This window comes from Carassius carassius, chromosome 35, assembly GCF_963082965.1.
Source record: "Carassius carassius chromosome 35, fCarCar2.1, whole genome shotgun sequence".
NCBI classification, from domain to species: Eukaryota; Metazoa; Chordata; class Actinopteri; order Cypriniformes; family Cyprinidae; genus Carassius; species Carassius carassius.
Window position 1 is genome coordinate 1,967,991 of NC_081789.1, and position 13,692 is coordinate 1,981,682.

Consider the following 13,692-nt stretch of genomic DNA (forward strand, 5'->3'; position numbering starts at 1 on the left):
TATTTCTCGATGATAAAATTGTATATAATATTATAAATATTCATGAATATGAAATACTTTAATATAATTTATATATTTATATTTTAATTTAAAATGTGATTAAATATATTTTAATAGTAAATAACATATAATAAAATGCCACTTTATGATTCATTAAAACAACTAATTGCATCAGTGTTTCTGAAGCAGTTCCAAAGAACCTATTTAAAGAACTAAGATACAAATCAAACTTTCCAACTCTATGTGTATTTTTTTTTCATATTAATTAGCGATAGTACTAAAATATGCCAATTTGTATGTTTTTTTTTTTTTTTTCATTCTATACTGCATATGGTCCAGCCTGAAACTATGAAACAAACACAAGTCTACTAATGTGAAACTCTGACAATATCAAACAAACAGGAATGAGTTCCACAGAGAGTTCTGTCGGTGGATGGCACGCATTAATGAGCAGAGAAAGAGAGGGAATAGATAAGACAGAGGGGGGATACTGGAGGAAATCCCAGATCCTCCATCACCCTCCCAATCACATCTATCACCGCTGCTATTTCTGGGGAAGTGTTCGGAGCCGGGATGTTATGCTAGCTGAGGGATCCGTGATTACGTTAGCCAATTGGGTTATCCATCATATGAAAACTGTCGAGACGATCTCAAACATACAGTAGAAGACAGAAAATAGAGAGAAGCGCCGGTGACCCAGAAAAGGCCATTACGGAGAGATATCTAATATCTAAGCACAGTCTCTCTCGCGCAGACTTATGAGTGTGCATTCGTCATGGAGTCACGCAGGGTTAAAGATGTGATCTTTTTGCCATCAGGAATCGAATAAAGCACTAGGCATTCCTCTCTTGATCTTATTTGCTTTTATAACGTCCCGAGGCAAGAAGAAAAGAACTCGTCTTAGATTCTTGCATTTTAGCCATTATTTGTACCACAAATGATGCAGTTTTATTGGCTGCTTTATTAAAAATGCTCTTTTAGTCTAAAATAGGCATTCGTCATTATTGTTCACTTCCTTAGATCTAAAAAACAGTTTTTATCTTTTGTTTTCAAGGCTTGCTCCTTTCATTGACAAAGAATGAAGTACTTGCATACTGTGCAGTATGTACTGAAAACTGATTAATTTGAATAAATCATCTGAAATAAGTATTCCAGTCAAACTATATATAGTCTAACGCACAGTTTCTAACCATTAAACCATAATTCTGACTTTTGAGATCATTGTCAAGTGAGTTCCCAAGTGAAGAGCACATTAATAGTTCCTGCACTTATATTTACAGCCGTGTCCCTCTTTGTCCACAGCAAACAGTGCTGATTGAGCGTAGAATTAGTTTGAAGATGAGTGTAAACTCACTTGAGAGGTGTGTAATCAGCCTGTGCAGCCGCAGATGAAGTGTGTGTTTGCTGGGACTGAATGTGGGACGAGGAGACTGACTTTGATTATGTGAGATCATTAACGCGCCTTTCAGCGGCTGGTTTGAGAAACACGGATCAAACACACTGTGCACGCCTCTGGTTTGGTGTGTTTGCATGTGTGTGAGATGAGCGGAGCTCCTCGCAGCCTGTTTGCTTTCCTAAATGAATGTAATGGTGCAAACGGAGGGGAAATTGCTCGCCTCCTCTTCCATCTCATTCTGTCCATCCCAGAGGGGCCTCCCGCTAAAACACACCAAAGAAATTAAACCAGACATGTCAGATAATTCACTGGCTTTTCGCCTCCAAGACTCCACAGACTATCAGCACACACAGTGTATGATAAGGTGACACACACACACACACACACGCCTCAGTATTATCACTACAGTACAGCAGCAGACACACACTCATGAAATCAGCCTATATGACTGAATATGTGTTTTTTATTTTCCACACAATAAAAAGAAAGCATTTTCTTTTGTAAAAATTAATTTTGTCATGTTTCCCAGTAAAAATATATTTTTAAAAATTGTAAAATCAATGCACCCCCCTCCATGAGTTAACTATAAATGATATATTATTTGATGTATTATATTCAAAATTTATAAAAAAACAATATATAAAAATAATAATTAAAGAATAATGATTAAAATCATTAAAAATAACTTTTTTTGGCACAAGATTTAAGCATAAATCATCATAAATATTATTTGATATATGAAATTATGAATTAAATAAAAATAAGAATATAAAAACATCCTTAAACTTAAAAGTTTTTATATGTTTATATATTAATTTATGAAATTGAGAAATTATGAAAATAATTAAAAATAATATCATAACACACCTAAATGTAATACAAATATTGTGGGTCTTTTCATGATTTAAGCATAAATCATAATAAAAATCATAATATATAATTTGATGTATTAAATTAAAAGACAATGGAAAAAATTAAGTTTTTTTTTTTTTTTTTTTTTTTTTGCGCTTTCATGCAAAAAGTTAAGTCTCACAAATATAAAGAGAAAAACAAAGCTCTAGAAGTATATTTTTCCCAGTGTTTTATTTCTAGCAGCAGACGCTGTATGAGGCACTTCTCCGCGGGGCAGAGGAACCAATGAGCAGTGTATCTGCCAATCATTTTACTGCTGATGTAATCAGGTCATTACTGTAATCAAAGGCAGCGCCATTAAGACATATATATATATGAGACTGAGACATATATGATTGTACTCTCCCTTGGGCTTAATGAAAGGACAGATTAAACATTCACATTCTTCTCCACCACTTCATCTATTTACACATCAATTATTAACAAAAAATATTTAAATGAGTACGCTCCAGTGATATAATGGTGCTCTAATTGATTTAAGCAGAAAAAAAAATACAAAAAATAAAATCACACCGCAATTAAGATAAAATTGTAGTTGTACATTAATTAAGTGAATGTATGCTGGTAATGCAGTAGAGCTGTGTCTGCGTTATCGAGTCAGGAAATCTCCTAATTGCATTTGTAATAGAGAAGAGAATGTGCCCTGATGACTGAACGATGAAACATCAGAGAGAAAGTGACGTCTGCACTTCCTGTACACTGGACGCAGGTTTCTGATGGTTCCAAACGCCTCTCATTTCATCCAACATGTTTCCTGTCTATTAAACGCTGTATTATTGCATAGTTTGCATATTTATATTATATTGGCAAAACCATCTCATGATTAAAGTCGTTAAATTTCGAGAAAAATTCTAGATGGAATTTTGAGATTAAACTCATTAAATTTCAAGAATAAAGTAAATATGTTTTGAGAAAATAATCTCGTTAATTTTGAGAAAAAAAGTCTAAATAAAATGCTGAGAATAATCTCATTATCTCAATCTTGAGAAAGAAGTTGTTACATTTCGAGAGAGAAATTTTTTTTGAATTTCAGAAAAATGTAGAAATAAAATGTAGAGAATAAACTATAAAAATATTTAGAGAAAAAAGTGTCTAAATAAAATGCTGAGGATAATATCATTAAATTACGAGAAACAAATTCTTGTTAAATTTCGAGAAAAATATTGAGAATAAACCCATTAAATTATGAGTAAAAAGTTGTTTAAATTGAGAGAAAAAATCGTAAATTTCAAGAAAAAAGTCGAAAATAAACCCATTAAGTTACGAGAAAAAAAAGTCATGACATTTAAAGAAAAATCCTCAGAGAAAAAGTTAAGGATTCACACACTTGTGTCATGTTCATTTGATCTGGTTGTTCGGTGTTGTTCAGTCCGTGTTGGAGAGTAGCGTACGATACGATCGACTGGGTTCGAGACCGACTTTTGCCAAACTCACTTTTCTTCTTCTCATCACATATCACATCGGAACAGTGGAAATCAATTGCTTAACGAGCTTAACTTATAATAAATGTCAGCAGATCTGAGACATTAACACAGCAGGATCAGTGTGTAAGAGTCAGCACAGAAACATGAAGAGCTCTCGTCTTCTGGGATTAATGACCTTCCTTCCAATTATCATTCCCACAAGCCCAAAGAAGGTACAAAATAAAGAAGAAGGTAAAAGGAAAACAGCTATTGAGCTACTTGCACTTCATATCCGACTGAAGCAGTGTGCAGTGTCGGGACGGACGTGATGCTCTCCTGTCCCATGAGCTCTTGCTCTCGCTCTCATCTCATCTCACCTTGACTTCAGCAGCTTAGAGGATCTCGCTCTAATGGGAGCAGCTGTCAATCAAATCATGTGCATCAAAGAGGTGACAGTTTGCTTCTCGCTCCTGAAATATCATTCTGCGTGCCACACCGCTCAGACCTCTGCACTCCTCTCCACACACATGCAGACGTCCTGTGAGTGACGGTTAGCTTCAACTACGCTCATATTTAAAGATTCAGATCACACACAGAAACAGCACCATGCAACAAGGTTATTATCATTAATGGAAACTATTACATTTTCATAAACTGACATGAAATTAAGTTACCAAACTAAAAATAATTCTTCATAATTTTAAATAAAAATGGTCCAACATTAGAACAAAACAGCATAAAACAACACAATATTAATAAGACTAACTAAGAGTATAATACATAATAATAATAATAGTACAAAACAAAACACTTAAAGAAAATATAAAATAAATAAATATAGTAATTAGCACATTAACATTAGCAACCCTAAAGTATTAAAACAAAGTACATTAGATATAGATAGATAATTTTATATTCATAAAAGAATCATGAAAAAAGTACTAAAAATAAATACATAAATCATCATATAAGACTGGAGTAATAATGCTGAGTATACAGCTGCAAATCACAGAAATAAATTATATTTAAAAACATATATTTAAATAGAAACTGTTAGTTTAAATTGCAATCATATATCACAAAATATTGTTGCTGTTTTTTCTCTATTTTTGATCAAATAAATACCTTGATGAACACAAGAAACTTCGGCAGAAAATATAAAAAAATCTTACTGATCCCAAACTTTTGAATGGTAGTGTATATATACTGTACATATATAAATAAAAATAAACTGAATAAAACACTTTTAAAACTAGATAAAAATATAATAATAAATAACAATTATAGTGTGAAAACTAATGAAAATTAAACCTAAATAAATCATCAGATAAAGATTAAATCTCTCTTTTAATACACATTACAGGTCTTACTGAAAATAATTTGTGCATTTTAATGCAAATAGTTTTTTTTTTTTTTATGTCACCTTTTAATAAATTTTTCTTTCAGGATCTAATAAATTAAAGGCTGACATCATATTTTTCAACCATCATTCCATGACCCAATGAATGTCTAATGGATGAATCAACTGTTTTTTCACGTCATATTTAAAAATGATTTCATCCACTCAAAGACACACTTCTGTATGTTTAGTTGGCTGAACGGTGAACGCCCCAGTACTCAACAGTACAGCGTATTGAACGGCTGTTTGGGCAGGTTTCAGATTGATCAGGACTGTGAGATGTGAGGTTCATTCCCTGATCCCGAACCTCGCTCAGAAACAACGCTAATAAAGCAGGAGAATCTGGATAATGAAGCCTGGCTTTTGAGCGACTGTAAAACAGACGTGAGCGGTGTGTTCACTAGCCCTGGTCTTACAAACCTTTTACAGGCCAGAGAGCCACGACTCTCCACACTTTACTGCCGCTCTGACCTTCGTCTGGGACGCTGTTAAAGGCAGACGAACCGGACCCAGACATTTGGTAATTGTCTGAGTGTATTTATTCAGCTGCAGGACGGCGGGATAAAGAGGTTTTCCAGTTTCCACTTAGGGTTTTCGCCTGAACACCGTCTTCTATTGATGCATTTCTGGCCAAGAACAGAAACATAAAAAGGCTTTTATTGACTTTATAGACACGGGTTGTTGCTGCGTCGACAAGAAGTAGATGAAATCACATGCAAATGTGAACAATACCAGGCTACTGATGGGTGGGATGCAAGAGGCTGCTTAAAATATATATATATATATATATATATATATATATCTGGCATATGTTCACCCCAATAAAATACAAATATTTATTTATAAATTGTATTATTATAAATTTGTATTTTATTTTATTTTGTGTTTTTACACTGTATGCAACACATTTTCAGCTTGTTTTACATTTGCACAGTTTTACATGACTGAAGCCTGTATACAGTAGACTCTGGCGCACTATAAACAGCATCCAACATCATCATGGCGTCATCTTTTTAATACCAATAAATCAATGGCATGTCTATTGGCTGTGGCTAATGCACTTTGGAGGCCTTGACCAGGCCAACAAATCGGATATTTATTTGAACCCGCTGGAAAATTAACGACGCATTCCTTCAATGCATTCCCCTTCTCTAGTTCCATGCAACAAGCCTGAACGGCACGCAGGTCACATGGAAGTCAGCAGATGTGTGGATTGGTGATGCTAACAGTGAAAAGAGAGCGAGTTCCCAAACTCAAATCTCCAGTAAACAGCAATAAAGGAGGAGGAGCGCTGTGTTACTCCAGTCGCAGATGTAGCCTCCGGCGTGTGAGGAACACGCTACTCGAGGCTACAGCACACAACATGGCCTCTGTGCTCTGAACTCATCGACTGACTCTCAGGACTCAGACTGCATGTCAAGAGCTTTGAGCTGTGAGATGCTGCCACTGAACTGTAAGTGGGACAGAAGTGTTAAGAGGCTTCAGGCTGCTTCACACTGCTCAGACGAATGCAAACAGAGTTAACAGTGAGCCAACAAACAGCACAGCCATCGGAGCCAGGGTTTGTTCACTTCTGTTGAGGAAGCGTGAACACGCCGGAAAACCTGAAGCTGATCTTTTGAAGAAGATTCATGATGTTCTAGCTAGCAGATACTCAACAAATGTACAACAACAATAGTAATAAAGGTTAATCGTGGTTGATTTTACTTTATTATTACCATAGTACAACATCTTTTCAAATGATTCCTTTGAGTATCTAAAAATAAATTAATGTCTTGGAAACATACCCACTTCTAATTCCACCCTAAAAATGTAAATAACAACAACAACAACAACAAAAATAATAATAAAGATAAAGTTGTTGATTTTGCCTTTTTAATCCTCATATGATTATGAAATATATTATCTGATAATAAAATAAATATTTAAACAAGTCATTTAATTTAAACAAACAAATGAATACATGAAAGTTGTATTTTATTTATTTTTTCCCCTAGTGCTATGCTTAATTGACATGAACAGAAAAAAAGCTAAAATAATGAGAGAATATTAAACAGAGTATTGTATGTTTCTTTTGATTTGGGAAAGATAAATGAGATATGACTTTCCTAGACAAGCTTCTTCGCTGTGGATACAGGCCTCAGTGTGCGGCTGTGATTTACAGGATTTGAACAGACCCTCGCTGAACCTTATCCACTTCCTGTTCTGTGCACTTTAGACAGGAAATCCTCCTCTCCAATGCTATCTACAAAGAGATGAAATCTAGTTTCCTCTGTCACACTTCTTAAAGAGAATAAACACTTAAATGTCCAAGAAAACAACTCAAACAACGCTAAAACTTTTGCCTCTCTTCCTAATAAGCTAAAGTTGACGCTCGCTTTATTCCAGGAGCCTGACACGATGAAACTTCTATTAGCTTTCATTTAGAAATGCAAATGTTTGTTTGGGCTTTGTTTTGATTCACGGAGGGAGTCAGGCTTTTTCTAATGGAGTGTTGTGACTGTCTAGAATGTGAATGCATTACACGTTCATGCAGATTACAGCCCTCCCAACCAAACGCCAATAAAAGTGTGCAATTTATTCCAGAGGCCCGACAACAAATATGACAATGTATTTCACAAAGGCTTGCTTCTAAGTGATATGCAAAGCAGTGTGAAGCTCCAAACTTGCTATTTAAAATATACACAGGATGATTTGCATGTAATCAGATATCAAGCAGGCTTATAACTCTGCTTTCTGAAATACACATTTTATTTTTATTTCAAAGGGAGAGAAGAATCTGTAAACTGCACTTTCTGTTTAAGACCTTCCTTATGCAACCTATAGTTTAATAAACGTGTTTATTATAACAAGGGGGTGTCAGTAGCTGGTGGGAACGCTCCTGCTGGGACAACAGCAGTTGGTAACCTAATAATCCCCTTCCCATTGCATCCTGGGAAAGGTCACGCAGCCTGAGTGACACCTGTCAATCACTGCCTCTGCTTCATGCCGCTGATGAGCCAATTAACCCACAGAGAGTAATTATGGTTTATGACAGAGACACGCTGGCCTTTAGTAGCATTTCCATAGCTTAGCGCTAACCATTTCATAACCGCTAGCTAGAGGAAGAGAGCGATCGAGGCGATTCTTCAGTGTGAATACTGAGTGACCTTCCCTTAGTTTTCAAACACTGATGGAAGTTTACTGGTGAATTTGTTATAAATACCATAAAACAAGCCATGAATCTGAAAGCTGGAGAACAGCAACAGCACAAAGTGAGGCATTTTGGAATATATTGCTTCCGTATCTCAGAAAATACTCTCATTTCACCAGAACAAATGTAGGTCAGTCCTCTGCATCAGATATTCAGTGTCTGTAACACACTGACATCAACACAGAAGACGAAAAACACTGAAACAACTCCTCAACTCTTCCTGAAGACTCAAACTTCTGCAGCTTTTACTCCATGTCTACTGCTTTGACGCCGTGCAAACTTTTAAACACAATCTTTCTCAAAGAAATAAATGAATAAATAATCCTATCCACAGTGCTATATGCATTTTGATCTTCATAAATATTAAACCTAGTTAATACTTGCATTAGCTAGAAAATCATGGTTCTGTGGACCTTAAATGCAAACTAAAAACTAAAGGATGTTGGGGGGAAAGAAAAAAGTAGATTCCACAAAGAAAAACATTTTTAAGTATAAAGGCCTGTTTTAATGTTGCATTACTCCTTTTACATTCCTGACACAAAATACTGTATTAATGTTTTTGGAGTAATAAATTAATAGTAATAAATGTTAACAAAGGTAAACAAAGTGACCTGCCTGTTTTCTTTTTGAAAAAGAAGTGTGCTTAACTGATTTAAAAGTATACTTGTAGCGTAAATTCAAAACTAAAAATATATTAAATGAATAAATAATCCTGTCCAATATAATATTAATAAATTAAAAGGTCATTTTTCATTAAAGTGTATTTAAAGAGACACTCGAATGTGTTTAAACTTAAGTGCAAGGTTTCTTTCGAAGAATGTCAAATTAAAAGTCTTACATTTAATTGTGCATTTTAAATAATTGTTTTAATAATCTTCATCAGTACTTCTTTTAATGTGTTGACTAGAGCACATGTAAAGTATGTACTGTAGTGTGTTGTTCAATATTACATATGATGTTTATCTATTTTAAATGTACTAAATTGCAATTTCATCATAACACGTGTATTACAAACAAATTAAATGCATGATATACATGCATGTTTCAAAATAAATGACAGAATAGTTTAGCTTACCATAAATGCTTTTTACGCACATTTTGTGAAATCTTTTTTTAAGTGGGTTAAAAACACTCTAAAGTTTAGCTAATTGCAGCAGTTTCTAATATAAAGTTGACTTTCCTTTCCTTTAAAACCCCAGATGAATTCAGAGATTCAGTGCAAGTTGAGGGTGGATCTGACATTATCCGTGATAATAAAGGAGCCTGCTGGTTATTAAAATTTCCCATCCAGAGAATTATCAATGATTTACCTGTGCTATAAAAGCAGCCGCTGGGACTCAGGTGAGAAATCTGATAACACTGTTTGACTTTCTTTTTTTTTCACACTATAAAGGGTGGATGAAAACAGCTTTTCATTTTCTAAACTTTCAGACACGAACAAATATAAAAGAAGACTGCACAGAAACTTCTTTTTTTCTCAGCAAAATAAAAAAAACTTCAAAAGCGTTGGTGACCTTCACCCTATCCAACCTTACAAATAAGAGATATTTGACAGTGAGAAATCACACTTTAGCTTGCATTATGCAAAGCTTTGGAAACACATAGCCAAGGTTGAGCCTTTCAAGGCAAGAACATGTCAAAGCACGTCATTGTCCTGTTACATCAGCCAAGTAACTTCCCTGACAAACACTCAAAATCACAGCAAGAAAATCAGCCTGTGCATCACATCGCAGTGATTCTGAAGGAAGAGAAACTGTGAGATCTTACTCGTCTGAAGATGGTGGGCGTCCGTTGCGGGGCTTGTTGACCTGTGCGTAGAGAGCCTCTAAGGGCAGGGCCTGGTCTCGGGGGCTCTGCAGACGCTCTGGACCGGGGTTATGGCTCAGGTCCATGCTGCTGTCCAGGGACGAGTCCAGAGAGCCGATCCCGGCGTAGGTGTGCTCCTCATCGGAGCTGAAGGTGCGGCTGATGTCCTGGATCTCAGCGTAGTCTCGCTCTCTGGCCTGTCGCTCTCGGAGCTCCCTTGTCTTCGCTTGAATTCTACAAAGACAAAACATCAGTTGAGGTTTAGATGTGTAGTGCGCACTCAAGGTCCGTTTCAACATCTCTCTTTTCACATTTGAGCATTAGGTTCCATACTGTCATATATTAATGTCATTAATGTAAGTACCACCACGGGTTCTAGTGCAAGCTGTTCAAAATTGTAAATAAGTGAAGCCAGAATAATCGTTATTTTGAATCCACAATAATGTTTAAATTTATCAATTACGTGACACTCACACTCACATTTGTGTGTGTGTGTGTGTGTGTAACATCAGCGCTGTGATTGAACTGAGTTATATACATGCTGAACTGACTTTAGCTTATCTCAAGTTTAATTTAAGTTTAAAGTGGATCTCGTGGACCAGATTTAAGGATCCCTGCTCTAGTGTGAAAGTGCCCTGTGAGTTAAACCTTGGGATTCATTTGCACCTTTGTGATTCTGTACTCAAACAGCACCATCAAAAGCAATAGCAATTAGTCCATCAGCAATGTATTACAGTTATTTCATCCATGAAGAGCTAAAGCTTTTATGTGCAAATGCAACGAATTGGAAGACAGACCTCTTGGTCTTGTTGAGACTCCCTACTGCATGGAGAATCCCTGAGCTCAGGACCCCTGCTGGCATCACAGGCTGCTAAACGCCTGCCAAGCCTGCTGTAGTGTATATCTAGAAGCCTTTCACTACTTCTGGACTCCTCTAAAAGGAAAAGGAAGCGAGACAGCTGAGGCCCTGTTCATTCAAGCCTCCACCTCTAAATCGCTCATGGTAAAGGTTGTGGCCCCTTCCTTGAAGAAGCCTGTCAATGCACAGATTCCCTAAAACAGCCAGTGGGGAACCTGCCCAAGTAGAAGGGAGTGATTTCTTCTTCACATCACTCTGATCTTCCACCAACTGCCTCTTTCTGCCTTCCCTCTTTCTCAGGAGTTGTTCAAAGGCCAGGCCTGTTGGGCTGAACTGAATGAGTCTTTTTGTGTCTAACAGACCACATGTGTCCTTCTAAGTGCCGCTGAGGGAAAGGAGATCCTCAGGAATGAGAACGGTAGTAGAAGAAGTGGAAAGGCTGGTGCGGACAGGGGAAAGCCTCCTGTAGGGTGACCTCTGTCTTTGGTACCCACCCGTCTCATCAGATCCAGATGGGCTCTGGGACTCCAGGGATGCCCCATCACAAAAACCTAAGCATTTTTAAGTGTTTAAGTGCCCCACCTCCTCACCACCCCAAGTCAGAGTTGACCTTTGACCCCTGACATCTCTCTGTCAGTTGTTTGATTGACAGCAGTCCCGGGCCAAGATGATATGTCGGATTTTCCCAGCAAGACTGAATGTTTCCACACTTTCTCATAAGCTCGATCTAATTTATCAACAATGAGTGTTTTCTCTCTGTCACAGGCTAATGCAATTACAATGCCACCGACTGTCTCTCTCTCTCTCTCTCTGCATTCGGCTTGAGGAAATCCAATTGGCCGTGCTAGAACTGTGTGTATTTATGACTCACGATAATAGTCTGGGAAACACTTAGAAAATCAACATCAGCATATTTTCATGTGTTTGTGCATTGTGGGTGTTTCAATTTCCCTTTCTGTTTTTATCCTACCTTTCGGTTCATTAGGGCATCACTAAAACAATAAGAATGCACCGATATATTGGCTGATAATCGGTATTGGCAGATAAAAACTGCTTCTGCCAGTTGTTTTAAAACAATTGATCATGGCCGATTATATGCAGTCAATCAAAGTGTGTCAGACTGCAGCTCATACTGTGTGAAAAGAAAATGCCCCTCATGTTGAATTTAGGGCTGTCAAATTTAACGTGATTATAATACATCATTACAATCGCACTTTAAAAATAACAGAACGCAGATTCTGTTTGATTGTATGAATTACCCATGGCTCAAGCCAGGGTTGCCAGGTATGCCCTGACATTTTCCCTTCACCAAACATTATTTGTAGTAAAGCTCAGATCCATTAATCGCAAACAGCTTTGTTACTGCTCATTAGAAACAAAGTCTCAGCTCTCAAATGTGGTTCATTAAATGTGGCATGACGGATCGCTGTAGCACCTCCATTCAAAAGTGAAAGTGTCTTCAAATTGAATGCAAGTTGTTTCACAAAATAAATACATAAACATGGATGAACATCTGAGGTTTTTGAAAGATACAGTACAACTTACTGAAACGCATAACCACAGAAAGATGTAAATAAAACAGGATATGAATAATATGTCACAAAACATTTACCTCAGAAACATACCAGCGTTCACAGTTGGTTAGTTAGCTACAAAAAACAATAGGGAGAATTTTATTTACTGTCAATTATATATGTATGTTGCATACAATCGTTTAATTTAGATTTGAGTGAGATTATTATATCGGAATATAAACTGTAGTTGAATATACAGCAATAGTTTGGGTTCTGATGTTAATTATAACCTCTAATAGTATAGTAATATACCAAATGAGAAGGTTTCTCGAATAAGTAAATTTCACAATTAATTACAAAGAACTGGCAAGTAACAAATTGAATTAAACATGGCATTTTGAAGTAGATTTAATTAGATTTAGATAAAATTTTCTTGTAAGACATACTCTAAGGATCTTTTTTTTAACAATTGTATCAGTAGATGTCATTCTGAATAATCAGCTACTGGAGAACTGTAGTATCGGTGCATCTCTAGTTACAAGTTGTTTCTTTCACATTTGAAGGTTGATATCTTACTCTGGCAAGGCCGCCGTCCACCTGCTGTCCACTTAAAAACTGATGTCACCTCAATGCCAGTAAAAACTGTGTTATGACAAGTTACAGAAACTCAATTGGAGGAGGAGGCCTCCGGCGCTGTGCCTGTAATGGCCAAATCAAATCTGCGAAAGCGCTATCTGTGTTTGAATGAGGTAATGAGCACACTGAAGTAGAGGTCCAGTGTAACCTGCCCCCTGAAGTACCAGACTGAATCTCATTTAGCGCGGTGGCCTGGAGATGAGGAGTGTGCATGTGGCTCTGTGTGTGTTTTTTGTATGACAGAAGTCACTGGTCTGAGATATCCAGTCCTACACCATATCCTATAACCAGCCACGATGGAAAATCATTGCAAGGAAAGGCATTTTGTTTGGTTTATATTTTTTATAGTGGCTCACTAGTAGATCCATCAATAGTGGGGTGGTATTTTATTATTATTATTATTTATATACTACTACAGTGTTAATAGTTTCAATTATCTTTTCTTTTCTTGTTAGTTTTTATTTACATTTTAGTTTACGAGCCAATTCACATTGGCATGCAATTATTGCATCCAGCTGCCGCTGATCACAGCATGAGCAAAAGAAGGCAGCAGGTGCAATGCATACCAGCTTTT

The 13,692-nt window shown here is 36.5% G+C and overlaps 1 protein-coding gene across 1 annotated transcript in view; it reads right to left on the minus strand.

Annotated features, from left to right (window-relative positions):
* LOC132115865 (partitioning defective 3 homolog) overlaps positions 1–13,692 on the minus strand; it is a 471,004-nt gene that overhangs the window by 85,395 nt on the left and 371,917 nt on the right. Inside the window, exon 21 of the mRNA XM_059524256.1 lies at positions 10,071–10,343. Within this exon, the coding sequence (XP_059380239.1) occupies positions 10,071–10,343 (273 nt within the window). The remainder of the gene's footprint in view (positions 1–10,070; positions 10,344–13,692) is intronic.